At 39.0% G+C, this 26047-nt stretch overlaps 1 protein-coding gene across 3 annotated transcripts; it reads left to right on the top strand.

Annotated features, from left to right (window-relative positions):
* Positions 1–871: 871 nt before the first annotated feature.
* git1 (G protein-coupled receptor kinase interacting ArfGAP 1) lies at positions 872–23888 on the top strand. 3 transcript variants are annotated; one of them, XM_067450544.1, is made up of 21 exons: positions 872–1375; positions 6011–6144; positions 6219–6331; positions 8703–8808; positions 9071–9157; positions 9572–9702; positions 9926–10020; positions 11552–11594; positions 12030–12056; positions 12613–12661; positions 13912–13984; positions 14483–14580; positions 15948–16059; positions 16196–16323; positions 17432–17584; positions 18342–18623; positions 20743–20820; positions 20912–20991; positions 21380–21544; positions 22339–22402; positions 22486–23888. In XM_067450544.1, exons 1-21 carry the CDS (start codon positions 1324–1326, stop codon positions 22699–22701), a joined length of 2286 nt encoding a protein of 761 aa, XP_067306645.1. In that variant the 5' UTR covers positions 872–1323; the 3' UTR covers positions 22702–23888. The 3 variants fall into 3 exon arrangements, with proteins under 3 accessions (XP_067306645.1, XP_067306647.1, XP_067306646.1); XM_067450546.1 differs by lacking the exon at positions 18342–18623; XM_067450545.1 differs by lacking the exon at positions 12030–12056.
* The last annotated feature ends 2159 nt before the right edge of the window (positions 23889–26047 follow it).

A 26047-nucleotide genomic window follows, 5' to 3' on the forward strand; every position in this document is an offset into this window, starting at 1 on the left:
AAACGTATACCTTTATCCATACCATCATCCACCCATCTAAACCAGGCTACAAAACTGCAATAATCAAATATTCTAATTTGTGCTCTCACATTAAACATGATCACAATATAAACTATAAAAAAAATTATAAAGACCAATGTCATTGCTTTGTTGCCAATGGAAATCCTATAAGTAGCCTATGACTAATTGATTCACATTTTAAAATTCCAAAGATTTAAAAAGTAACATTAAAAATATGTGCTAAAAAAGTAAAATCCAAAAGCATATATTATTTGTTTACTTTTTTCTTTAAATTTTAGATTTTATAGGCTACTTTATTGCTTGCAGATCTGTTAACTGCAAATTTTAAAAGCATTTTTTTAATGAAGGCTATGTTTGTGTTTATGTTTGAAGGCTATGTTTATGTTTCTGTAGGTTGTAGGCTATTTTAATGGCTTGACAATAGAATAGAATAGAATAGAATAGAATAGAATAGAATAGAATAGAATAGAATAGAATAGAATAGAATAGAATAGAATGTGGAGTATTAAAACGTTTACGGGTAGGGCAATTTTGTTCTTGACCACATTCAATTTACTGAAAAAAAGGTCAAATAAAAAAATACTTTAATTATTCATTATAGGCCTACTTAATTTGTATTAATTCGGAGACTGTAGGTAGGTTATGCAAATAAAGTTATGCAAAATTCATCTACCCTGGTGGGCATGACTGCATGGTCCCTCTGCTCTGTCTGCCCCCGCCTGTGCAATAACGACGGCGGGGCAAGAGAAAGAAAGCGAGAGAGAGAGAGAGAGAGAGAGAGAGAGAGAGAGAGAGAGAGAGAGAGAGAGAGAGAGAGAGAGAGAGAGAGAGAGAGAGAGAGAGAGACAGACGTCAGAGAGAGGGAGAGTAGCCTACAGCCCGCCATACAGAAGTGTACAGGGCAGTGGATGTAAATAAACCGTGTACTGTATCCATACTTTTCTTATTCCCACCCACTTTTGCCCGAGATAGAGACGGGGCTTGGATAATGGTCGGGGGTAAAGGATTAGTGGGGACGCCCAAAATTAAATAATCTGATAACGTAAGGGTAAGGGGCCTTCTGAAAAATTTGATTCATTCAGAGGAATCGTTAAGTCCTTGCAGCGTTAAGACAGAAGACACCGCAGAAAAAAGGAAGGAGAGAGTGAAGGGTGAGGACCGGGAGCGCTGGAGAGCTCGTCGCCGGCTTCCGGACATTCAGGGCGGCATTAAAATCGCATACGTCGCTCCTGGGGGGACATCAAGCTAAATATCTTAAGTATTGGACTAAAATCTCTGGAAGCGGTAGATTTTGTTTCAGCGATGTCCAGAAAAGTCCATAGAAGCGAGGTGTGCGCCGACTGCAGTGCACCAGGTAAGGCTGAGATTTATGGACAGAGGCGTTGTTGTGAGCTATGGTTGTCCGGAACTCGGTTGAGCGCGGCGGCAAGCGGGTTAACAGCAAGCCCACATATGCGCAGGGATACTCGGTTAAGTGCGTCAGGAAAATGGCCGATTATTAGGACGATACTGCGGCCCACCAAATCTGTTCCCTTAAACCTACACTTAATTTACTAACTTACTGCATGTATCTATGGTCCATAATGTGATAGAACGATTGCCCATAAATTAGACCCTTTTATCTATTTACAAAACGTGTACGGCTATAAACTTGATATTCTAATTACAGCTAAGTTAACAGTTACTCTTCCGTTGCTAAAGTTTTATCCGTTGCTTGTTAGCACTCACCCTAAGCCAGTTGACAAGCCTGCGGACTGCTGTCAATTAAAATCACCAGATTTATACTAAAGGCCGGCCCTTGTATATTCACATATTGCAGTGACAGCTTATTATGTTGATTAAAAGTGAGTTTTAGTTTATATCGAACAGAAAAACGGACTCTAGCGAACGATGCTAACTGACAGTAGGCTCGGTTGCCAAGTAGCCTGCGGACTCTCGTATGACTCAATTTCTCTGTATTTCAGTAAAAATCATTCCTGTTTTTACAGATTTTAATGCATTATGGAGTACTAGTTAAGTTTGTCCGGTACTGTTTTTTGAATCTAAATCTTAACTTGGGTTGAGGCTATTAGCTAACTAGCCTTAGCAGGTTGACAGGACACATCAAACTCTGACGTGGGTCAGTAACGTTATTTGCTTGTGTTTAGTGCACAAAGTTGCTTCTAGATAACAGTTTTGTGGGTATATATTAATTTAGTTACAGAATTCTTGTATGTTTATTAACTTGTTTTGTTTATTTCTTGTACTATGTGCTTTTCAAAGTAGGTATATAAATGTAATTTTATAATACAAAATGTAATATATATATATATATATATATATATATATATATATATATATATATATATATATATATATATATATATATATATATTCTTTTTTTCAGGAATTATAACAGAAATATTTCTGTGTGAAGCTGTATATTGTTAATTTCTTATTCTTTATTATTTTCAAAAGCAACAAAAATGCTTAAACCAACCTTAACTGGTTTACTGGTTTTAGTTGGTTGAAGCTGATCTCCCAGTCTAACGAAGCTGTTTTGTAGCTGGTCTTCTCTCTGCATGACCAGCTGAAAGTGCCCAAAACCAAGACTGGGACACCAACTAAAAACCTCAAACAAGCATGCTATTCTATTCTTTATGATTATGAACAGTGGAAAAATCATAGTTAGCAGCAATGATGCGTAACTATTTGATGTAGGTTTCCACTGACCAAGGTTGCTACATAGTTTGACCATATGGTTGAGTTGTTCATAACCATTTCTAGTTCCATCACGTGCCTTCAAGTGAGGCACAATTTTCAAAAAACTAACGTGAAAAAGATGAAAGTCGGCCCTGAATTTATGTTTTAAATAAAGAGGAACATCCAACGTTGTTTGGCTTTTAGTCATTTGTCCCAAAATGCATTGTTCAATAAGTTACCAGCAGTTTAAACCATCCCAAAAAAGACATTATAAAGCCTTTAGTTGTTTTCAAAACATTTTTTTGATGCCGCTCAGCTGTGCCGTCACTTCTAGCCCACCCTTGGCCTTGCTCATTTAGCTTTACTGTCCCCACGGGGGGGACCAAGGGGTGGTATGGGGGCATGACAGCTGCTCCCTCATCCACAGCTGCTCTCTCTCCAGGAATGTACATTTATGTGGGACGGTCTCATTTTTGACAGTTTAGTCCTGTTTTACCACCTCAGATACCTGCAGTCATGCTAAGGTCAGCCTCAAGCACCGTCACAAATGTCTCTGGACAACAACTCCACATCTGATCGCCTTGTGTGTCTTTTTGCATCCTCACATGCTCCTTGTCTTTGCATTGGCCTGTCCCTCGGTGCTGATCGAGCTCGTCATTTTCATGTTTGACATGTAGCTAATGGTGAGAGTGTCGGAAGGTGAAACTGATGACTGAGAGAGGAGGAGAAGGAGGGGTGGCAGGCAGACAGACAGACAGATGCATTCTGGTAAATGTGTTATGGGAATGAATGAATGTGTGGAAGATTGTCAATTGCTTGAGCACCAAGGACTGAATGGCGCCGTGTGCAATGAGTCTGTGTGTATGTAAGCGTTAAGAGTGTTCATATAAAATTTCATTAGATGCAGAGAGAAGGTCAGGTTTGTGATGGGGAGGGGGTAAAGATGTTCTGTTAATGGTTTCAAGCACTTCTAGGAAGGATGAGCATGTTAGTTAAGAAGTATGGCGTCATCTTTGATTTTCCCATGCATGCAGGTGCTCAGCTCTAGCTCTGAGAATGTCTGCCCATTTAGACAGTAAAGGGGATTTAATAACGTCATATTATTTTCAATTAAGCCAATAAATCTTAAGTTCTTCACCACATGCAAGATTTAAACTGTTGGCTGTAATATGAACATTTGGGGGGATTAAAATAAGCCTTATCTTCTCCTAAGGAGACAAGCAGACCTTTTAATTTAAATGAAGTCAGGCTTCTTTTTTTTCTTATTCTTTTTTTAACATTGAATGACTCCTTCTATTACTTCCACTAAAAGAGAATATTATCATACCATCTTTAAAATGTTGATTTGTGTGAATGTGTTGTTATAATGATTTGGTTTGTTTAATTTACTGTACTTTTATTATATATACACTACCATTTAAAAGTTTGGGGGTCAGGAATTTTAATTGTTTTATTTTTTTTAAATAAATTACTTTTAATGCCCATTCACACCAATAAAATATCTAGCGTCCATACCAATGCTGTTAACCTTTTGTTTATAATAAGCATGGTCAGCTGCAGTTGTGCCATCTCACTCAAGCTCTTTAAAGGCCGGGACACACCAAGCCAACATGTGGCCATTTTTGAGCGTCGGCCGACAAAGTTTTTCCGGTGTGTTCTGTACCGTTGGCTCTAGTTGGACACCGTCAGTTTTTTTTAGGCCGATTCAACATGTAGAATCGTCGTCGGGTCGTCGGTGAGAGAGAGAGAGAGAACTTTGATTGGCTGTTCAGCTTAGGGGTACAGATAGACTGTAATTTACATCGTTCCTGGGCGAATATTTTAATATTAACATAAGCAGAGTGGAATAAATAAAGTCATCAGCAAGATTGATATTCAAAACTGTAAGCGTGCGCTGATTTGTTTACGGTTTGTGTATCTGCAGCATCTGTTTGCCTTTTTGAGTGACGAATATAGATGACTATATCTGCAGAAACCTCATTTAAACGCAAGCGCAGAACGCGCTTCTAGTTGACAGTCGGCCGTTGTTCTCTCGGTGTTCGGTTCAAGTGCAGCTTTTTTTTTCCCCCGACCCAGACGACAACACAGTCGGCTTTCATCAGTGCTAATTCTGTGGCGTCAGTTTGGTGTCTTGCTACCCCAAAATCTCTGGATGTAATTATTATTAAAAAAAATTCATTGGCAGGGGGAAAAAAGATTTCTGAAAAGGGATTATATTGATATCGTTCCTCTGCGGTTACCATTAAAGTTGTGATGTGGACTAGTTATGATTTAAAACTATATCTATCTTTATCATTATAGTTATCTTCCTTGGTGTGAATGGGCCTTTAACAGTTATTTTAAATTGTAATGATATTTTACAATATTATTTTTTTATTTTAAAACCGTAAAAAAAAAGACCAACCCTGCTGTCTACATATCAGTACATCTTCCATTTTTAGATGGCATATTGTGTTTGCATTTATACGGGAAATCAATAATCATGTTATGACACTGTTTACATCAGTGAAAAATAATATTCCTCTCACTCTAATCATATCAAGCCCATGCTTAGTGAGATTTTGTGGATGAGATTATGTGCTTGAAGCATTGTGGGTGCTGGTTTAATTTTAGCTAGATCCTTGGGGCCTGTGGCAGCCAGAGGCATACTTCTGTCATATTTTTCTGTTTACCTGAATGTCACCTTGGTCCCGAGTCCTGACTATGCTGCTCGTACCCTGCCTCATATGAGGACAGGCCTTTGCCTCAGATAAGCTCATTCAGAGCAGGGCAGTATGATGTGGACCAGTAATAAAGCTTTTTTTTTATGCCATTACTTCAGATGTCTACTTATTTTCATCAGCCCCACAAAAAATGATACCATTATTATTTCATTTTTGCAGCAGTTGTGTATGTCAAAAAGATATATAATTTCATTAAACATCGTTTTCACATATTTTTGTTTTTAATTTGGAAATTATACAACTTTTAATAAATAATGTAACATGACAGCTATAAAATCATGAATGCACATTTTGTCTTATAATTATTGTACAAATCGTTTCACAATTTCCACAAACGCATCTGTTACGCAACTAGACTTTGGTGACATTTTCTTTCTGCAGAATCGATGACAACAGTGTTCAATATAGCACTAAAAAACAAATTAAGTTATATAAGATGTAGGGAGAAGGCCCAGGGATATAAAAGCGCTGTTGTTTTTGTGATCGTTTAAAAAAAAAATTTTTTTAGAAGTCAGCCTTCGATTGGTGATGTTTTTTTTTTGTGCTTATTCTCTCTGATTAAATGTACTTTTATGTGTGTTCAGACCCGGGCTGGAGCAGTATAAACCGAGGTGTTCTGATTTGTGATGAATGCTGTTCAGTTCACCGGAGCCTGGGCCGACACATTTCCATCGTCAAACACCTGCGACATAGTGGCTGGCCTCCTTCCTTACTGCAGGTAACTAAAAGAGCCTTTCACAGACACATATTTTTACTGGATAATAGTCTAACAAATGCATGCATGTGTCTCAGATGGTGCAGACCTTGGCCAGTAATGGCGCTAACTCGATCTGGGAACACTCCCTGCTGGATCCAGCACAAGTTCAGAGTGGGCGCAGGAAACCGAACCCACAAGATAAAGTCCAGTAAGACATCTCATCAACCATTCATGCATCATATACCAGAATGTCATAAAAACAGAAGACTGGGGGTGTAATTTTAGTTTTATTGCTCTGTGCAGTATATAATTGTTCTCCTGGAGTTTCATGTAATAGCAGACCACTGAGACCAGACTAGCAAATATGCTCACTCAAAATAAATGAGAGGAGATTTTTAAAAGTAAAATACAGAGTAATTAAAGTGTAATTTGTCAGTGCAGTGGCGCAGTGGTCTTAATCATGCATCATACACTCGTACTGGTGAAGTTTGAGTATTAGGTATTAAAGTAATGAAGTGTTAGGCATTTAAATACAATGTAGTATAAACATAATCTGGGGGGGGTTCCAGGTTAAAAAAAATGTGTTCCTGGGGGTAAAATATGTTTTGGAAGGGTTCCCTGCTAAAAATGTGCATTTCCAGGGCTAAATATCACATAATTAGATTAAAATATCACATAATCAGCCTGCGGCAACAGTGTTAAAGTAACCCAATTTGGCAACACTGATCCAAAAGGAACTATCTGCCACACCTGCCAGTAGCGAGTGCATTGAGAAACTCAATCCTAAATTCTCTCTTAAAGGCATCACAATGAAAATATTACTATGTACCTGTCAAAAGTTTGGAAACATTACTATTTTTAAGTAAGTCTCTTAGGCCGGTTAGCAGTAACACTGCACATGGTTAACACTGCACACGTTAGCAGGGCATAAGCAGCGCATGTTTTTACCGCCGTCCATGTTAACAGATTTACAATTTAACTGAGCATTTACACCGCGTGCAGAGGCGGCGTGGCAGTGGCGTCGCAGGAGAAGAGCAGAAGCGGCACTGCTGCGATCGTTTCGGTGCCGAGTCTGCAGCGCTGCTCACACTGAATTAAAGCCACAGTGCATTGTTCATGATCAAATTGACCTGATTAACATGAAAAACAACACATTTCACCATAAAATCATTTAGTGAGGTGTCCCGTGTGGTTTAAATGATTAAAACTAGACGCATTATCTTAAGTTACTTTTACCATGTAAACTACCCGTATACAGTATGTTCTAGGCATGAGTGTTTTGGAGGAACACGGTTGCATTTGCAGCAGCTATATGCACGGCTCCTGCTTTCCATACGCACTGCTTCTGCCGTGCCAATACACTGCTTGCGGGTGCAGTGTGAAGCCGGCTTTATGCTCATCAAGCCTGCATTTATTTGATAAAAAAATACAAGATAAATATAAAAAAGTATTTTATAAAATTTGAATTACATTAAAAATTAAAGTGTGTCTATATATGTGTTTGTGGGTGTGCAATTATACAATTTGTATTTTCACCATATTTGTAACAAACATCAGACAAATACTGTTGACTTTTACAGCTTAAAACCAAACTAAACTTGAGCTAGTTAGATCTGGTTTTCCAGATCTTTAAAGGCTTACTTCAGCGATTAGCATTATGGCTTTCTATCAGTAGAAACCCTGAAGTATATTCGAATGATCATGCTCCCTCCTCTCATATCCCCCTGAGACGGGAGATTTATGCATTTTATTTCTGGAAAAATTACTCCGGTGATGCAAATATCGTCGATTTTCATAATCTGTAAAATGTTTGGCCAGACACTAAAGACTACAGACAGCAGAGGGAGCTATTTCCGCATGTTTTCAACTCGCATATGGGGCATGGGGTCGCACTCACAGCTCAGCTCGGCTCAGGCATTAATGGAAACAGAGCAAAGTGGAGCAACTGAAAACACGCCAGACTGAACACGCGCTGAGAACTGCCGCGAGCGCGGACGCGCTTACCTCAGCTCTCATCACGAGAGCTCATTCAGCTCATCACGATGTGTGTAATCTGACTCCTGCTGCGTTTGTGCTGACACTTCCTCAGTGGGTAAATAACAATATATAGAAAAGACACATTCAGTTTTTAATTGTAGAGTCTGATTTTATGAGGATGAACGCGGTGGTGGGAAAGTAAAAGTGATTCAGTAGCGGTGGCTTTGGGAGTGAAGCATTCTGGGAATTGTAGTCTTTCATCCCCATGAGACAAAAATAAATTTTCTGTCTTTTCTCAGTCTAGAAAGCACCAAATTCAAAAATAATTTCACATTTCTACTACACTAATGACCCAGTTTAATTACATATTCATCTTCCTAGCGCTGAAGTACCCCTTTAATTGATGATTTATGTGGCTTGATTTGACTCAATTACATCAGAGAAGGAATCTTTTGTTCTATTTTTTTTTATAAATAAACAGCCTTGATAGTATTCATTTAGGCAGGACCATTTGTCCCATTTTGTATCTATTAATTCATTAAAATTCATTGATTTATTTGGAATTGATCTATTGTATCTATTTTCTATCTTTAATCCCACAGCCCCACTAAGTCAGAGTTCATTCGCGCCAAGTACCAGATGTTAGCCTTTGTCCACAAGCTGCCCTGCCGTGATGATGATGGGGTCACTACGAAAGACCTCAGCAAGGTGAAACATCAAGACATAACCGTTTTACCTCAGTCTCTTCCCTCTGGATCTCATTCCATCTTTCCTCCTCGGCCTCTTTCTGCTCCCCACTGTCTGTGCCCTTGCAGGAGGGCCCTTAAAATGACACCCTGCTAGTGAATAAATGCGCCTTCCTCAGTGCTATTGAACAGCCCTAATGAGAGGTTACACAGGAGGTCTGCTTGCTGGGTCCCTTTGTCTTTCTCTCTCACTCCCTCGCTTATTTTCTTGTTCTTGCCTGCAGCAACTGCACTCAAGTGTGCGGACAGGAAGTCTGGAGACGTGTTTACGGCTGCTGTCACTGGGAGCACAAGCCAACTTCTTTCATCCGGTAAGATCTGCCATCTCACACAGTTCTATCTTCGTTCTGTTAGTTATTCTACATAATAACTAAAAGAGATCTTATGATTACTAGATTGTTAGATATCACAAAGAATCTGTTTCGTGTCTAACTATGAACATTATATTGTTCATTGTATCCAACTGCTTTTATAACATTTGATTTTTTTTCTTTGCAAATCTGATCCAATACATAAATATTTTCTAAACCAAAATATTTCTAGTTTTCAGTCCTGTCTTTCCTCTAAAAATATTACTATGGAAAACAGTGTTTTCAAACAATCAGATATTGACTACATTGTCTGAAAAACAAAAGTAGATTAAACTACTTGCAAAGATTGTAAAATAGCAGAGTGATCAGAGCCTGTAATCTGTGGTGGTCAAACGTCTGATGTTCCTTCCGCAGGAAAAGGGCACGACCCCATTGCATGTGGCCGCCAAAGCGGGGCAGGTTCTGCAGGCCGAGCTGCTGGTGGTGTACGGGGCGGATCCTGGTGCTCCAGATATCAATGGCCGTACACCTATAGACTATGCCCGGTAAATTCAAAACACAGGGGTCACTAGCTCCTCATTTCCAATCAGTCTGACTGTCTGATGTTTTTACATAGAAGTCTTATGTTGATGATTTATTGATTTATTTGATAGAATTATAAATAAATGCATATTATATTTGATTTGTATGATAATTATATAGTTATTGTTATTGTAGGTTCATAGTGATGTAGAGTCTTCAGTTTGTGATGTGACTATGTTCTTCCAGGCAAGCAGGTCACGTGGAGCTCGCCGAACGCTTGGTGGAGTGTCAGTATGAACTCACAGACAGACTGGCCTTTTACCTGTGTGGACGTCGCCCAGGTGAGAATATTATAACCAATCACCATGGTATACAGTGGGGCAAAAAAGTATTTAGTCAGCCACCAATTGTGAAAGTTCTCCCATTAAAAAAGATGAGCGAGGCCTGTAATTTTCATCATAGGTACACTTCGACTATGAGAGACAGAAGGAGAAAAAAAATCCAGAAAATCATTTATTTTTAAGTTCATCTCAATATATATCTTTGTTATATACCCTTTGTTGGCAATGACAGATGTCAAACGTTTTCTGTAAGTCGCCACAAGGTTTTTACACACTGTTGCTGGTAGTTTGGCCTATTCCTCCATGCAGATCTCCTCTAAAGCAGTGATGTTTTGCTTTGATGCTTTCTCCTCCATACATGACAAGTCGAGTTTTTCCATAAAGTTTTATGTTGGTTTCATCTGACCATATGACATTCTCCCAATTCTCTTCTGGATCATCCAAATGCTTTCTAGCAAACTTCAGACGGCCTTGACATATACTGGCTTTAGCAGGGGAAATGTCTGGCACTGCCGGATTTGAGTCCCTGGCGGCATAGTGTGTTACTGATGGTAGCCTTTGTTACTTTGGTCACAGCTCTCTGCAGGTCATTCACTAGGTCCCCCATGTGGTTCTGGGATTTTTGCTCACCGTTCTTGTGATCATTTTGACCCCACGGGGTGAGATCTTGTGTGGAACCCCAGATCGAGGGAGATTATCAGAGGTCTTGTGTCTTCCATTTTCTAATAATTGCTCCCACAGTTGATTTCTTCACACCAAGCTGTTTACCTTTTGCAGATTTAGTCTTCCCAGCCTGATGCAGGTCTACAATTTAGTTTCTGGTGTCCTTTGACAGCTCTTTGGTCTTTAGTGGCCATAGTGGAATATCTGACTATTTGAGGTTGTAGACAGGTGTCTTTTATACTAATAACGAGTTCAAACAGGTGCCATTAATACTGACAATCAGTGGAGGACAGAGGAGCCTCTTAAAGTTACAGGTCTGTGAGAGCCAGAAATCTTGCTTTTTTTATAGGTGACCAAATACTTATTTTCCACCATAATTTGAAAATAAATTCTTTAAAAATCAGACAGTGGGATTTTTCTGGATTTTTTTCTCTCATTCTGTCTCTCATAGTTGAGGTGTATCTGTGATGAAAATTACAGGCCTCACTCATCTTTTTAAGAGGGAGAACTTGCACAATTGGTGGCCGACTAAAATACTTTTTTGCCCCACTGTAATCCCTGTTTTACAGTATTCAGTATTTCCTTTAAGAAATCAAATAGTTGTTGTTGCTTCAATTCCAAATTGCAGTTAGTGTTTTTAAAAGTATGTATACATATTTTCTGCTAAGTTAAGTGCGCTTTCCACACAAAAATAGGCTCAGTGACAAAACTCTTATTACACCTAAGCTTCTGTTGTGTGGCTTACACATGCAGTGTGAATACTGTAACTTGTTAATTGAAATAAAAATGTCCTGTTTGCGTTTGTGGTTTGAAACAATCTGTCCTCCCAAATGAGAATGCAGACTTCAACATGTCTGTTTTTTTGCAGATCACAAGAACGGTCATTATATCATCCCTCAGATGGCAGACAGGTACATTGTGTATGAGAGTGTGTCTTATTCAAAATAGTAATAATTCTGTGTATGAATATTGAAACGCATCAGTGGAGTTTAATTTATTATTTTCATTATGCATAATATCTTTCCTCAAGTCTTTTCCATAGCGCTGCCCATACAGGGTAGAGACAGTGTACTAAGGTCAGTTGGCAGTGGGTGTATTTGAGTGTGCTGGCCAGCAGGTTGCGCCACATGGTCAATCAGTTTGCATTAGGGCAGAGAGTGTCCTCAACCTCTGTAGTGCTGACACCTCAAATGCACCACAGCCAAAAGAACTGACCTGTCCAGAAGTAGTGTTGTTATGGGGTCTGTCCCTTTTCTTTCTCTCTCTATCTGTCTGTTTTCTGCTCACTTTTCGGTCTCGCTCACTCGTTCTCTGTTCTCTCCATCTTGCTGCGCTTTTGGAGGCAGAGCTCGCCCTAAGTGCCCGACGCAGAGGTATCTCTTTCTCTCTCTTCTTGTCCCCCTCTCCATAAACCCTGCTCTTTCTTTCTCACATGGCCTTCATCTGGATGTTGGTGTCAGAAGGGACGAGGCAGGAGTTGGAGAAAATACCTGCTCTTTTTACATAATCCTGTTATTTACATTTTTAAAGTCAACATGAAATCAAAGTTGCAGTTCAAAATAACACTGGTTTTAGCATACTGTTGGTAATGTTGTCTTTCGTGCTTAAGTTTAATGCAATAATTCAGTACTGGTTAATGTTAAATTAAAACAGTAAAAAGTAAAACAGTGTAAACTCAGATTTAGGAGATAGCATCACAATCCAATGAATTCCTAATGGTTTAAATCAAGTTAAAAAGCACCATTTTTCCTCATTGAAAAACTTAAGTACGTCTCCTCCTCATCTTTTTCAACTGCCCATGTCCCGTTCCCACACTTCATCCATTCATCCAGTTCCTCATTCCCACCTCTCTGCTTTCCCCTCTCCTCATCTTTCTCTGTCCGCATGACTCCAGCATCTTTTTACTCCTGTGTCTTTGTCTTTGCGTAGCCTGGACCTCTCTGAACTGGCCAAGGCAGCCAAGAAGAAGCTTCAAGCGGTGAGTGATGCAGGTTGATGAGCTGCTACAGAGAATTAAGGGAATTTTTGTTTTTAGACAAGCACAACACAAAGAAACAAGTGAAGTAATAAAACCTTTTCCATGTTATATATAAATATATATACCCTCTGTGAGGGAAGGGCATGTGCTTGTCATTATGAGCATCTATATTTCTTGTCGTCTTTGGTAGTTTGTTTGGATTGTTTCTTTTTTTTTTTTTTTTGAAGCAATGGGAAGGGGCGGCGGAAACTAAACCGACCAAAGAAAATTCAGGTTGATGTGAGCTTAGCATACAGTCGCATGATAAGAAAAATTCTCCGCACAAACATTACATGAAGTGTGTAGTATGCAAAATAAGGAAATTTACATCACATGCACTGTACTCATACCTTACCGTAAATGTATCCACCTTATTTTTCATGTAAGAGCGGGCACAGCCATTTATTAAATAAATATGTCTGACCTTCAAGTCCTCATGAAATCCAAATCAACCTTATTTACTTTGTTAGCATGTTACAGGTCTTAGGTTGAACAATTAATCTGTGCAAGTTAATACTCAGAAAAAAATAGTTTGCTGTTGTAATCTTTATACAAAATTTGAAAAGTAACTTCCGATCTGGAATGGCGTTTTTTTCTCAGATGATGGCAGTTTGACGGCTTGGGTTTGAATATCCTTAAGGCTTAGTTCACCCAAAAATGAAAATTCTCTCAATAATTACTTACCCTAATGTTGTTCGACACCTGTAAGACCTCTCTTAATCTTCGGAACACAAATGAAGATATTTTTGTTAAAATCCGATGGCTCAGAAAGGCCTTCACTCACACCAATGTCATTTCCTCTCTCCGGACCCATAAAAGGCACTAAAGACATTGTTGCAAAGCCTGTCTCACTGCAGTGATTGTAAAATCCTTTTATGAAGCAACGAGGATAGTGTTTGTGCAGAAAAAAATAAAAATAACTTAAATAGTGACAGGCCGATTTCAAAACAAAGTTTCGAACGGTTATGAATCAGCGTACTTTTCTCGAGAGATTTAAGATGAATATGTTTGACAAACTCTTCAAATGCTTAGAAACTCAGTAAAAAAATTTTTTAGCAGATGCTTTGTGTTGCATTTAATCTTTATTTAGTGTCTTGTTGGAGCATGTTACTTTGTTTTGTCTTCTCACTGATGCCTTCCTGCACCCACCCCCCACCCCCATACCTGAATCTTAATGCCACATTCTGATATGTTTGTGTGTGTGGACACAGTTAAATAACCGCTTGTTCGAGGAGCTGGCTATGGATGTGTATGACGAAGTGGACCGTAGAGAGAATGATGCAGGTAAGACTTAAACCCCCATCTGTTCCTGTCCCAGCTTTCCCAGCTTCCCATTCTTTCCCTAATGTAGTTACGGAGCTGTCCAGAGGCATGGGGACAGTTGTAGTCGTGTCCCTGGAGACGCAGTGATCGGTGTGTTGTATAAACACTGACTATAGAAGGACTTTAGCGGTGCAGTCTGCCTGAAGAGAAGGGGAGGGAGAGGCGCTTAGATGGTAGGAGGGTGAAAGGGAGCGAGTGCAAGGGAGTGCCGCAGGAATTCTCTCCTCCTTCTCTCTCTCTCGCTCACTCTCTCTGCTCCCGTTCCTGGTTGTAGAGGAGAAGAGGTAGCATGCTGGGGTGGCAGACTGAGAATCTGATGGTAAGCAGGGCTGGGAGCGAGGCAGGGGGCCAAGCACACACAAACTGAACGGGAGGGGTAGATGTGTACTCTGAAACCTCAGGGCTACGTCATCGGAGTCTGTTTGTTTAAATTTATCTTGTTTATATTTTTTCTCTCAGTGTGGCTGACAACTCAGAACCACAGTACGCTTGTGACTGAACGGAGTGCCGTCCCCTTCTTACCAGTCAACCCTGAATACTCAGCGACACGCAACCAGGTAACACGCAGAGCATTTTATTCCTGAGCTTCAGAGGATGTGTTTGAAGTATGTTCGGGAGGAAGCTCCACTCCTGCTGCCCCCTTGCGTAAGCTGCCGTCACTTCCATGCGGGCCCGTTTTTGATGGAGCCACAAAAGAGATGATATCTGGGGTGCAGCAGACACAGGGCTAAAAATAGAAGTTTTGTAGCTGTACGAACATCTGAGGCTCAGGTTTGGCCAGCAAACCAACGAATGGATGTTTTCCAGCTGCGTAACTGCTGCCGACACGCGACGGCTCCCTCCCCCTCTGTTTCCACTGGCATCCTTGCATGACCTTCTCTGTATTTCTGCTTGAAATAGTTCTTTTATACTGCAAGACCACTAAGTGCATTCACTCGGGGGCATGTTTCCTGCGGGCTGATTGGCCAGGCTGAGAATTTCCTGTTCTTTTGCGTATACATGAGCCATGGAAAGTGATGATGGGAGGAGGGACTCGTACACCCAGTGGTCAAGAGTTGGAACGCTGACCTGTTGATGTGGCAGTGTTTTCCAGCCTTTAATACGTCCAAGTCGCCCTTAGCTAAAACAGACAGTTCTGTAATACTGCAATGACCAAGTGACCAAATAAAACTTTGTCAAATTAGCAAGTTTCACCTCATAATCAAGCACAGAAACCCGCAGATTTCCTGTATGGTCATCATTCATAAAATTCTACTCATCCCACGAAACTTTCGTGTTCGGTTATAAAAAGCATGTTCTCTCCATTTAACATGTTCTGTGCTAAATGAAAAATGAAATCAAAGAGAGTTTGTTTATAACTTTATAATTTATTTGTAAAACTACATTAATGATTAGTAAGATTATTTACTGTAAAGTATCTGCATTTATTGGATCGAGAATACAGTAAAAACAGTTATATTGTAAAATATATTATTACAGTTTTAAATAAATGTTTTTATTTTACATAAATAAAAAATATGATCAAAATATTACCTAGTCCCGTGATTGTAAAGCTGAATTTTCAGCAGCATTACTCCTGTCTTCAGGCTGTTATCCTTCATAAATCATTCTAATATGATGATTTGTTACTTTGATGATGATTTGTTTTTATTAATATCGATGTTGAAAACAGTTGTGGTGCTTAATATTTTTGCCGAAACAGTGATTCTTTAATAAATAAAAAAAGTTCAAAAGCATTGCAAACAGCATTTGTTTGAAATATAAATCTCTTGTAAAGATATAAATAACTTTGTCACTTTTCATTAATTTAATGCATCCTTGTTGAATAAAGTATTAATATCATCTTTTTTTAATCTTACTGATCCCAAACTTTTAAACGATAGTGTAATGCATATTTATTTGTGTATATTTTTGTAAATGGCAGGGGCGGCAGAAATTGGCTCGCTTTAATGCACGAGAATTCGCCACCCTCATTATCGACATTCTCAGTGATGCCAAGCGGCGGCAGCATGGAAAAGGCTTGACAAGCCCCACAGGTGAGACGCCCACATTTTTATTTTTAAATTTTAGGAGATTATTTTTAATGCAGCTTCAGTAAAAGATTAATGTAGCTAAGCCAGTTTCTCTTCATATTAACAATGTTATCTTTTGTTTGTGTTTGTTGTTTTTCAGACCCGTTGGATCTGAGTCAGGCAGACGATGACCAGCACGATTATGACAGCGTAGCGTCTGATGAAGACACAGACAGCGAGCTGACCGCACAGAATAACAACAACACCCAGCGCAACAACCGGGCCAAGGTGAGCTCATCAAATGGTCACTGGGTGTTTACCTAGTGGAAATCATCATTGTACTAAACTAAAGTTTGAGAGGTTAAAGATTTGAGTTCATCCATCCAGATTGTTCTTAATAATGAAACTTCCTGATTGAATTGAGGAACATCTTAAAACCTTTGGTGGAACAAATTTAAAAGATCCATGAATCTTGGAATTTGTATTGTAGGTTAGGCTCTTGGTATTAGGTTAGTTGCTCTTGGTTTTTACCAGACCAGAAATTTAGAGTACTCAATAGTACAGAAGCCAGAGTTGTCATGTCCCAGCATGCACCACTGGAAGAACAGTAGCAGCAGCCGTGCCTCATATTTGCAGAATGACATCATCGCCTTTCAAGGCTGTGATCAGTGAAGCTATTGTTCTGCATCTGAAGACAGGAAGCTGTGTCTGAGCATGCTCACTCCACACATCGGAAGAGACATGGCTGAGTGTAGAAGAGCACAGAGTAAACATCACTGTCTGGTTGAAACACCTTCTCAGTAGCGCTGCTGTTTATCTTGCTGCATTTATTTTAAATGGACTTTTTAGTGCTTTTTGTATGAAAATATTCTTTAACATTTATAATAACGTTCATTAAAACCTCCATATTAATGTTAGGTTTATATATAAACATATGGACATTTATACCTCAAATGATCTGACATTTTGTGCTACTTTTCTAAGAGATTGAACATACTGTTTTTGCATGGCAAATGATAAAAAAACTAAACTCTGAGACATATCTAGAAATATTAATGATGTATAGAATTGTGGTGGGTTCTTTTAAATTAAATTTACACTACCATTCAAAAGTTTGAGGTTGTTGAGATGTTTTATTTTTTTAAATGCTGATGTTTAAAACAGTTTTTTTTTTAAACAGCATTTATTTGAAACAAACCTTTTGTAACATTATGAATGCCTTACTGTCTCTTTTGATCAATTTAATGCATCCTTGCTGAAAAAAAGTATTACTTTCTTCACACAATTTTTTTTACTGACCCAGCACTTTTGAACGGTAATGTAAAAACTACAATAAACTAATGAAATTCATAACTGTGTATGTCTTTTGGAAAAAATATCACCTTTTGTGTATCAGAGCATGGACTCGTCTGACCTGTCAGATGGGCCCATCACACTACAGGAGTATCTGGAGGTGAAGAAAGCACTAGCTTCCTCAGAGGCCAAAGTTCAACAGCTCATGAAGGTCAACAACAACCTGAGTGAGGAGCTGCGGAGACTACAGAAGGAGGTGCGCCCACCCAATTGATTTAAACTGTCCTTGTTTTGAAAATACAAGTATTTCACACAGATAGAAATGAAATGCTGCCATAAGCCACAGCTCACCGTCACACAAACTGATCCCAAGCAGAGCAGAACAGTATTAACATACACTATTTTTCAAAATTTTAGGGTCTGTAAGATTTTTTTATATTTTTTAAAGAAGTCTATTATGCTCACCCAGGCTGCATTTATTTGATCAAAAATACAATAAAAACACAATATTTTATGTTAAAATAACTTTTTTCTATTTTAATATACTATTAATAATATACTTTGTAAGTTATTCCTATGATCAAAGCTGCATTTTCAGCATCATCACTCCAGTCTTCAGTGTCACATGATTTATTTACAGTGTCACATGATGAATAAAACAAAAACAAAAAAACATTTATGATCATGTGATATTCAGTACTTAATATTTTTTGTGGTACATTTGATGATCAATTTAATGCATCCTTGCTGAATAAAAGTATGAATTATTAAAAAAATCTTACGGTCCACAAATTTTTGAGCGGTAGTGCAACTATCATATACCGTGTATGTCTCACTGAGAATGAAGCCCTTCCTTGTTCAGACAACCTTAAACTTCCTGTCTTATCAGAATGACCCCATTTTGTCACGCCCAGCATGACGTAACCATCCACACTGCAATTGTTGTGTTTTCTTTGGTCCTTGTGTTTGTGTATGTGTTTGTGACTCCCCGTGATGCCCCTCCATCCCTGTAGATCACGCGGATGCAGACGGAGAACAGCGTGCTGCGGGGGGCCCAGGCTGGGGCTGGGAGCGTTCTGACCAGGGGTGGTGGCACAGGGCTGTGGTCTGGTGGGGTAAGGGGTACAGACAGTGGAGGAGGGATAGGCGGAGATTCCGGCTTAAGCACGCCCTCATCCACTCCCCTCCGCCGGGATAGGCAAGCCTTCTCTATGTATGAGCCCGTGGGGACCACCCCCAAAGCTCTCACCCCAGCCCTGGACCCCCTGACGGGCCGCCTGCTGCCTCTCAGCCCCGTAAGTGTGAGCTTTAGTGGCCGGCCTGATCTTTTTCAACTTTAAACTTTCTTTCTCCCTCTGCTTACCTGAACCCTTACTGATGTGCTGCTTCTGCCTGGAGCACCTGCTTTCACTCTTACTCACTGCTCTCCACCGCCACCTTATGGACAGACAGCATCTCAGACAGCATCTTTCTTTTTCTAGATACTATCAGGATTTTGGGTCATTATGGGTCTCTTTTACACCTGGTATTAACAACTGTCTTCAATGATTTGATCATAAGTGGACTGGCTAGAATAGTGAATATATTTAGTAGTGCTAATATGAATATCTTAACTCTTTGCCCGTAATTGATGGAAATTACCGGTTATATGGTGGAAGTGCTTTGATATGTACAGAATCTATGTATCTAAACAGGTGAAAAAGAAGCAGAAACTAGCGATAGAATATGTTAAATCAAAACTGCCTAATGTTACTGAAATTAAATGTTGTCCCAGGAAGAGCTATGAGACTGTGAAGCTATGGGGGTGTTAATGGACTCGATCTAGTCCATCTATGTTTTGATCATCGTTCTGAATCTGATTCAGATGTAGTGTTTGACAAAAACATGATTTTCTCAGCTTTTTGTTTCGTAATGGTGCTTTTTTTTTTATGAAATTTGCTCACATTCAGGTGTTGAAAGAGTTAATTATGCCCACATAAATTTTTGCTTTTATCTCTGTTTCTTTGACATGCAGAAGTGCGTGTGTGTGTGTGTGTGTGTGTGTGTGTGTGTGTGTGTGTGTGTGTGTGTATCTCTATGTATGTATGTATGTATATATGTTTGAATACATTTAAATCTAATTTAAATATCCTTCAGGAATCATTCTAATGTGCTGATCTGGTGCTTAAGAAACATTTCTTATTGGATGTTGAAAATGGTTGTGCTGTTTTAAAAAAAATATTTTTTATAAAATAAATATTTTTTAGTTTCTTCAGCTTTGCCATCATATGAATATATTATGTTTTTACTGTATTTTTTTATTAAATAAATACAGCTCTGGGGAGCAGAAGAGACAAAAACACACCAAAAGTATAAAAGTAAATAAAATAAAAGCACACAAATGTATAGTACTATATATTTATGGATGTATATGTGTTTTTTTATTTTACTTTATTGACATGCATAATTTTATTTACTTTTTATAGTAAATAATAATATATTATTATTTTGTAGCTTTATTAACATGCAGAATTTTCTCACAAGAATCTTATCACAAAATCAGTAAAATTTGATCACGATCTGTTTTTGCTCACCCAACATGGATGTTAATACCAGGTTTGCCTATGATGCTCAAAAAGGCTGCTTAGGTAGGCAGTTCAATACATTTTGAGACACCATTATATAGCGTAGAACGATAGAACTGGCTTGAGTTGCATTGTGTCTTAAAATGATTAATATGCCAAGAGAGACTCTCATTGAGATATGCTTGTCTTGTGCAATGTGACATGTCTGGAATGTTTAGAAAATGGAATTATTGGTTACCTGATTAGTGAGAGTAAAATGAGTTGAGCTGCATGGCACATATCAAACGCTGAAGGAAGTGATGTCTTGTCGTGTGCACTGAATCGATGTGCTGCTCCTGACAGCACTGAAACCTCTGTTTGTAGATATTCATAGATCTGTAGGGTGTATTTTAGTCTTTCAAATGCCTTGTTTTTATTTGCTTATGCAGTTATGCAAATATCACATTTTTGGGCTATTGCTGACAGTGTAGTACTCTTTTTATATATTTTATATCAGTCATGGTTTTTTTTTTTTTTTAGATACAACTTTGCCTGTTTTATTAACTGCACTTTTCGCTATTTTTAGTATTTTCATTAGTTCTGAGAACAGGATGAGTTATTGCACTGTTAATTCAGTTTGACTTTTGAGCTTATTGTAGAAGCTTGCTGTTTTGCGACTGCAATATCTAAAACCTCTACACTAAGTTACTTCTATCTAACAGAACGACAGTCATTAGTATAACAGCGTTTTTGCTCTATCTAACAGTCCTGTGCAGAGATGACTATCAAGGCTTCTTCTTTTCTTCCCACCTTCTGCCTGCTGACTGTCTGTCAGCTTTTCTCCTCTTAATCTCGTTCTGCTTGTGTTCAGGTGCGAAAGGGCGGCCCTGCGGGTCCCACCCCTTACGGAGGAGCGCACCTGTCAGCCTCCACTGACGGACGATATAATGTGAGTGCCAGTTTCCGTTCATATCTGCACTGACATGCGAGCTGCGGACTGTGATGGGTAACAGACCTCTGCATGTGTTTGTCCTGTCCAGCTTCCAAGAACAGGAGAGAAATACGGGAGTGGTACTGATAGTGACTATGACAACTCTCAAACATACGATGTCTCCCTTGGGTGAGTGCAAGCCACCGTTGCAAACAAAGCAGAGCAGATTCAGTCTTTCACATTAGCATAATTTCACACATTTTTGTGGACAGAGGTTAACTGCATTTCATTTGCAAAAACGGTCAAACCGAGAGCTCTAAAGGGCCGTAATAACATTATAATATTAGATTATAGATATTTTGTTATTAATTCATATTCAAGTATTAACCATTATTATAATAATAATTATTTTAAAATAATAAATAGTAATTTATTATTATTAAACATTTTACAGTAAAATAATAATACAGTCTTTTTTATTAGTTATTATAAAATGTAAAAAAATGTCTTGCCTCTTGAATGGAAATGTGAGTGTTTTTATTGTGTTCATATGTTGTTGTTTTTTGTGGTGTTGTAGTGTGGGCCGCAGCAGTGAGGAGGACAGCCGGGGGGATGTGGAAGACACAGACGGCGACCCTGACCCCACGCTGCCCTGCACAGAGGACGTCATCCTCAAAACTGAGCAGGTCACCAAGAACATCCAGGAGCTCCTGAGAGCTGCACAGGAGTTTAAACACGACAGGTAGGATGGACTGTTACTAGGGGTGTGCAATATTGAGAAAAAATGATACCTCAGTATTTTTGGGGATTTTTTCAATAACGATAATTAGACAATATTTAGCTGAGTGTTTGTTGTGACAGTACCTTGGCAGGTTTTGGACTTTTATGATATTCTTCATAATCTGTGTGGTGGTCAGTTCACAGCAGTGACAGAAATCATCTTTTACAAAAAAAAATGTATTGATTTTTATCTGTCATGGTCACTTTTACCTTTTTATGCATGCATCATTATCTTTTGTGTCAGTTTCATAAATTTGATAAAATGTTTGTTATATTAATAAGACAGAATATGACTAATACCAATCATGTGTATCAATATGTATCAACGAAATGTATCTTTGGAATGGAAAAGAAACACAAAAGATGCATCTGAAGTGGCATTTAGATGTATGTAGATTGTTTAATGCAGCTCAGAGGTGACAAATGCATTTAACCTGCAGTTATACATAAATGATGTTTGGAATAGATGTTTAAAATATAAAATGTTGAATATTGTTATTTGAAATGATTTAAAACATGAAAACATACTTTAAATGTGAAATTAAACTCACCAGCTGGTGGCAGCAAGTCACTGTTAAAGAGTGAGTCATTGAGATTCAACTGATTCATTCAAAAGGGTGATTCATTCAGGAACGAAGCATTTGACTTAAATAGTTCTTAAAGGGATAGTTTACCCAAAAATGAAAATTTGATGTTTATCACCCCCAGTGTCGTTTTGCTGCAGAAACCCATTATAATATCTGTCTTTTGTTGCAGTTTTGTACCATGCTCAGAGAAAATTCACTTAGCTGTGACCGAAATGGCCTCGCTGTTTCCCAAGGTAAATTAATGCGTCTTATGATGATACTATGACTCAAGATATGCAGCCAGACGCACTAAATCTGTTCTGTCTGCTTCTCTCAGAGACCAGCGCTGGATGCAGTGCGTTCTTCCTTGAAGCTCCTGGCGGCCAGTGCGTCCCGCCTGCAGGTGGAGTGCCGTAAAGCGGCGCCCTCCGACTCGTCTGCCAGCACAGTGGACTACCAGCTGCTCACCCAGCAGGTCATCCAGTGCGCCTACGACATCGCCAAAGCTGCCAAGCAGCTGGTCACCATCACTACCCGTGAGAAAAAACAGTGACCCGCTGGGGTCCAGCGGGCAGGGGCAAAGACTGCGAAACGGGAGAGGAGGAAGACACTAAGTAAAAACTGACGGCTGGGAATCGTTGGTCAGGTAGATAGAAAAATGATGTGAGGGAACGAAGATGGGAAAAGAAAAGCCTAATGCACGGGTGACCAATCCAGCTTTAGCCACCCGGACGCAGAGATGTGGAATGTTTGGGAGAAGCCGAATGGAGCGGCCTGGTTTTCCTTACACTCCTTTTCTTCTTTCAGTTCTGTTTTTTCAGGAGGAACTTCTCTTGTCTCCACAACACTACACATGCAGACCCACAATTCAGTGCTGATGGGGGGCTACTGTTTGGTTCTCTTGGTGAAATACTCAAGCACTCCTAACCATCAGAGAACCTGAAATGTTCCTCCTAAATTTTCAGTTTTTCTTCTCTCTCGTTTGATTCGTTTGTTGTTTTTAAGTGCCGCTCCATTGGCCTGTTTCTCTTGGGACAAATGTACTGACTTTAAACAGCAACAACACACTGGAGTTATTTTATTGACTTATGTTTTGCATTATTGTTACAATTATTGATGTCTTGTTTTGATTTTTGTTTCGGTTTGTCAAGTGGAAACCACACAGAGCTTTGCAAACATTAACAGGGGTGAACAATAACCTGTGAAAACTAACCAGAACACTCCCGTCCTCCAGTGGTAGAAGCACTGGTTCACTCACACAGTGTTTTACAATGTATACTATGTTCTTTCTTTTTTTTGTCAAAGTGCGTTGAACACTAGCCAAAGGAGCAGAGGGGAGTGATGACACTACAGTTGCGGATCCCTCTTTTTTCTTTTTTTCTTTTTTTTGTCTTCAAGCACAAAGACAGTGGTTGGGTGTACAGAAAAGACTCGCCGGATCTCGTCCCGGCTCCTCTCATCTCATCTCAATCCCAAAATGAATGGGTTTTGGTATCAGAACAATGCAAATTTGTTAGCACAATCATCACATTGTCTTCAGCTTATTAGTTTAGGACAAGACTCCATGTCTTCTTTTTCTGCACATTATTGACTTAATCGAAAGGCCTTCTACATCAGTTTAGCGGAGTAAAAATGACACTTCACTTCAGGACCAGGCTGTTTTTTTTTTTTTTGTGTGTGTGTGGTGGTTTTTTTGTTTTCCATTTGAGAATATTTGATTTTAATTTCATGCCATTCTTTATATTTTGTTTAAATCAAGAATACGTGTAGTTGATGTTTATTAATGTAAGACGACCGTTATGTTCTATAAGCTACAAGCATGTGAATGTTGATGGTTGAAGATGACCACTATCAATGTTCTCATCACTAACATTTCAGATACAGTCACAGGAAAAACATGTGATGTCCATCTGCTGCATCAGGACCAGCGTAGTCACATTCTGTGGCATCAGTCAGTGTGATCGCGGTCACTTTTGGTGGAGAATTGTGGGGGAATGAGCCCCTCGCTATATCGATGTTCATGGGAGAGGAGTTGAACTGGAGCTTCCAGTCGAACGCACACGTAGATGAACGTTTCTCCACCCGAGGCTTGATGCCACATCTGTGCGAGAGCGCGATCAAGTATTTGTTGTACAGTTACTTTAAATTTTAGATGTCATGCTATGGGCCTTAAACTTCCTATTGTTTTCCATATTTGTTTTACCCAACAGCCTTTTAAGTTAAGCCACTTTTTATTGTTTTTGCCTTTTGTTTCTTTTACTTGGGGAATGGGATAATGTTAGTGTCCCCTGGAAATGTGTCAAAAAGATTGTCTGAAAATCTCTTATCATTGCCTTTGCACATCTGCTAGACTGACTTTAATCAGTACTCCAGTAAATCTCTTCCACTCTAGAAGCACATGGTGAGTAAACACCGTGTATGCATAAATACGTATATATATATATTTCTTTTACAGATTTTGTTTTCAACTGAACTTGTCAGGATGGTCACTGGGTGATGGCCTACTGTGAGGATGATTTGGGAGATAGAGCTTGGGACATTATTTAAGAAGCACTAAATTCAGAGAGGTATATGGGAAAGGGAGTCATTGCACACACACTTTGTCCAACTCTGAATCTGATTCCTTTCAAAGTGAGTAGGTAGACATTTCCCCAGGCATCCTGCTGCAGATGCATACATGGCTGACATAATGCACCGGTGAAATTATTTTAACGACTAATGCACACACTCTTCTGTGATCTGTCATACTAGTTGCACTGTACTTGTTATGACTGTTCGTTATCACTCTTACGTGAGAGATTAGCTGATGGGAGATATTTGTTTAGCAGAGGCTACCTGTAAGATTAAAGAAATTAAATAAAAAGACTAAGAAAAACCATTTAAATCGTAATAAAGACTCATAAGCTGTACATTTGTAATAAAGAAAAGAAAAGGTTCATTGTCTCCTGTGAATTGTTATTTATATTTTTGCCATTTTAATTATGGGATTATTAAAGGTCAATAAAGGTGTGTGTATTATTATGCATGGAATTTCACAGGGTTTTTCCTTTGGACAAAAATTAATTGATTCACATTGTTTAGCAGATGCTCTTATGCAAAGTATCTTAGAAATGAGGAACAGCGCAAGCAATTTAACATGACTAACAGTATCCTACTTTCCATTGTATATTTGAGCAGAAATGAAAGGGAAAAAACTGAAAAATAACTAGATTTAAAAAAAACTAAAAAGGAGTTCTAGAAAATTCCTTAATTTATGGTTGTGGAATCTGATTAGCTTTTGCAAACATATCAGGTTACCCGCGTAACCCATGTTCTCTGAATGGGGAAAAAGATTGTATGTAAAAAAAAAAACAGAAAAATAACTAGATTGAAAAAAGGAGTTATAGAAAATTCCTTAATTTATGGTTGTGTTGGCTTTTGCAAACGTATCAGGTTACCCGCGGAACCCATGTTCTCTGAATGGGGAAAAAGATTCTGTGTAGCAATGATGCAATGGTAAGGCTTTTGGGGTTGGTGCTAATTGTCTGGACCTATATAGAATCAAGACAATTCATTGGCTGATGACACTTTCATACAGTGAACGCGCTGTCTAATCCTTTACTGAAGAAGTTCCTTTGGCAGCGAACTCATTCCCTATTCAGAGAACATGGGTTACACAGGTAACCTTGAGGTGTTCTCTTTCATAGGTTTACTCAGCTGTGTAGCGATGATGCAATGAGAACAATATACGACACACACCAAGTTTAGCGCTGACAGATTTGGGCCAAGTACTATCTTCCCTGTCTTTTTGTTTTGTTTTTTTGAGCCATACCAAACTTAACCAGGACCAAAGCGACCAGTTCATGTTGAAAGAACCAGGGGACGCACCCAAATCCAAACTATAAAACTTAATAAAAGTG

Source organism: Pseudorasbora parva, chromosome 8 (assembly GCF_024679245.1).
Source record: "Pseudorasbora parva isolate DD20220531a chromosome 8, ASM2467924v1, whole genome shotgun sequence".
NCBI lineage: Eukaryota > Metazoa > Chordata > Actinopteri > Cypriniformes > Gobionidae > Pseudorasbora > Pseudorasbora parva.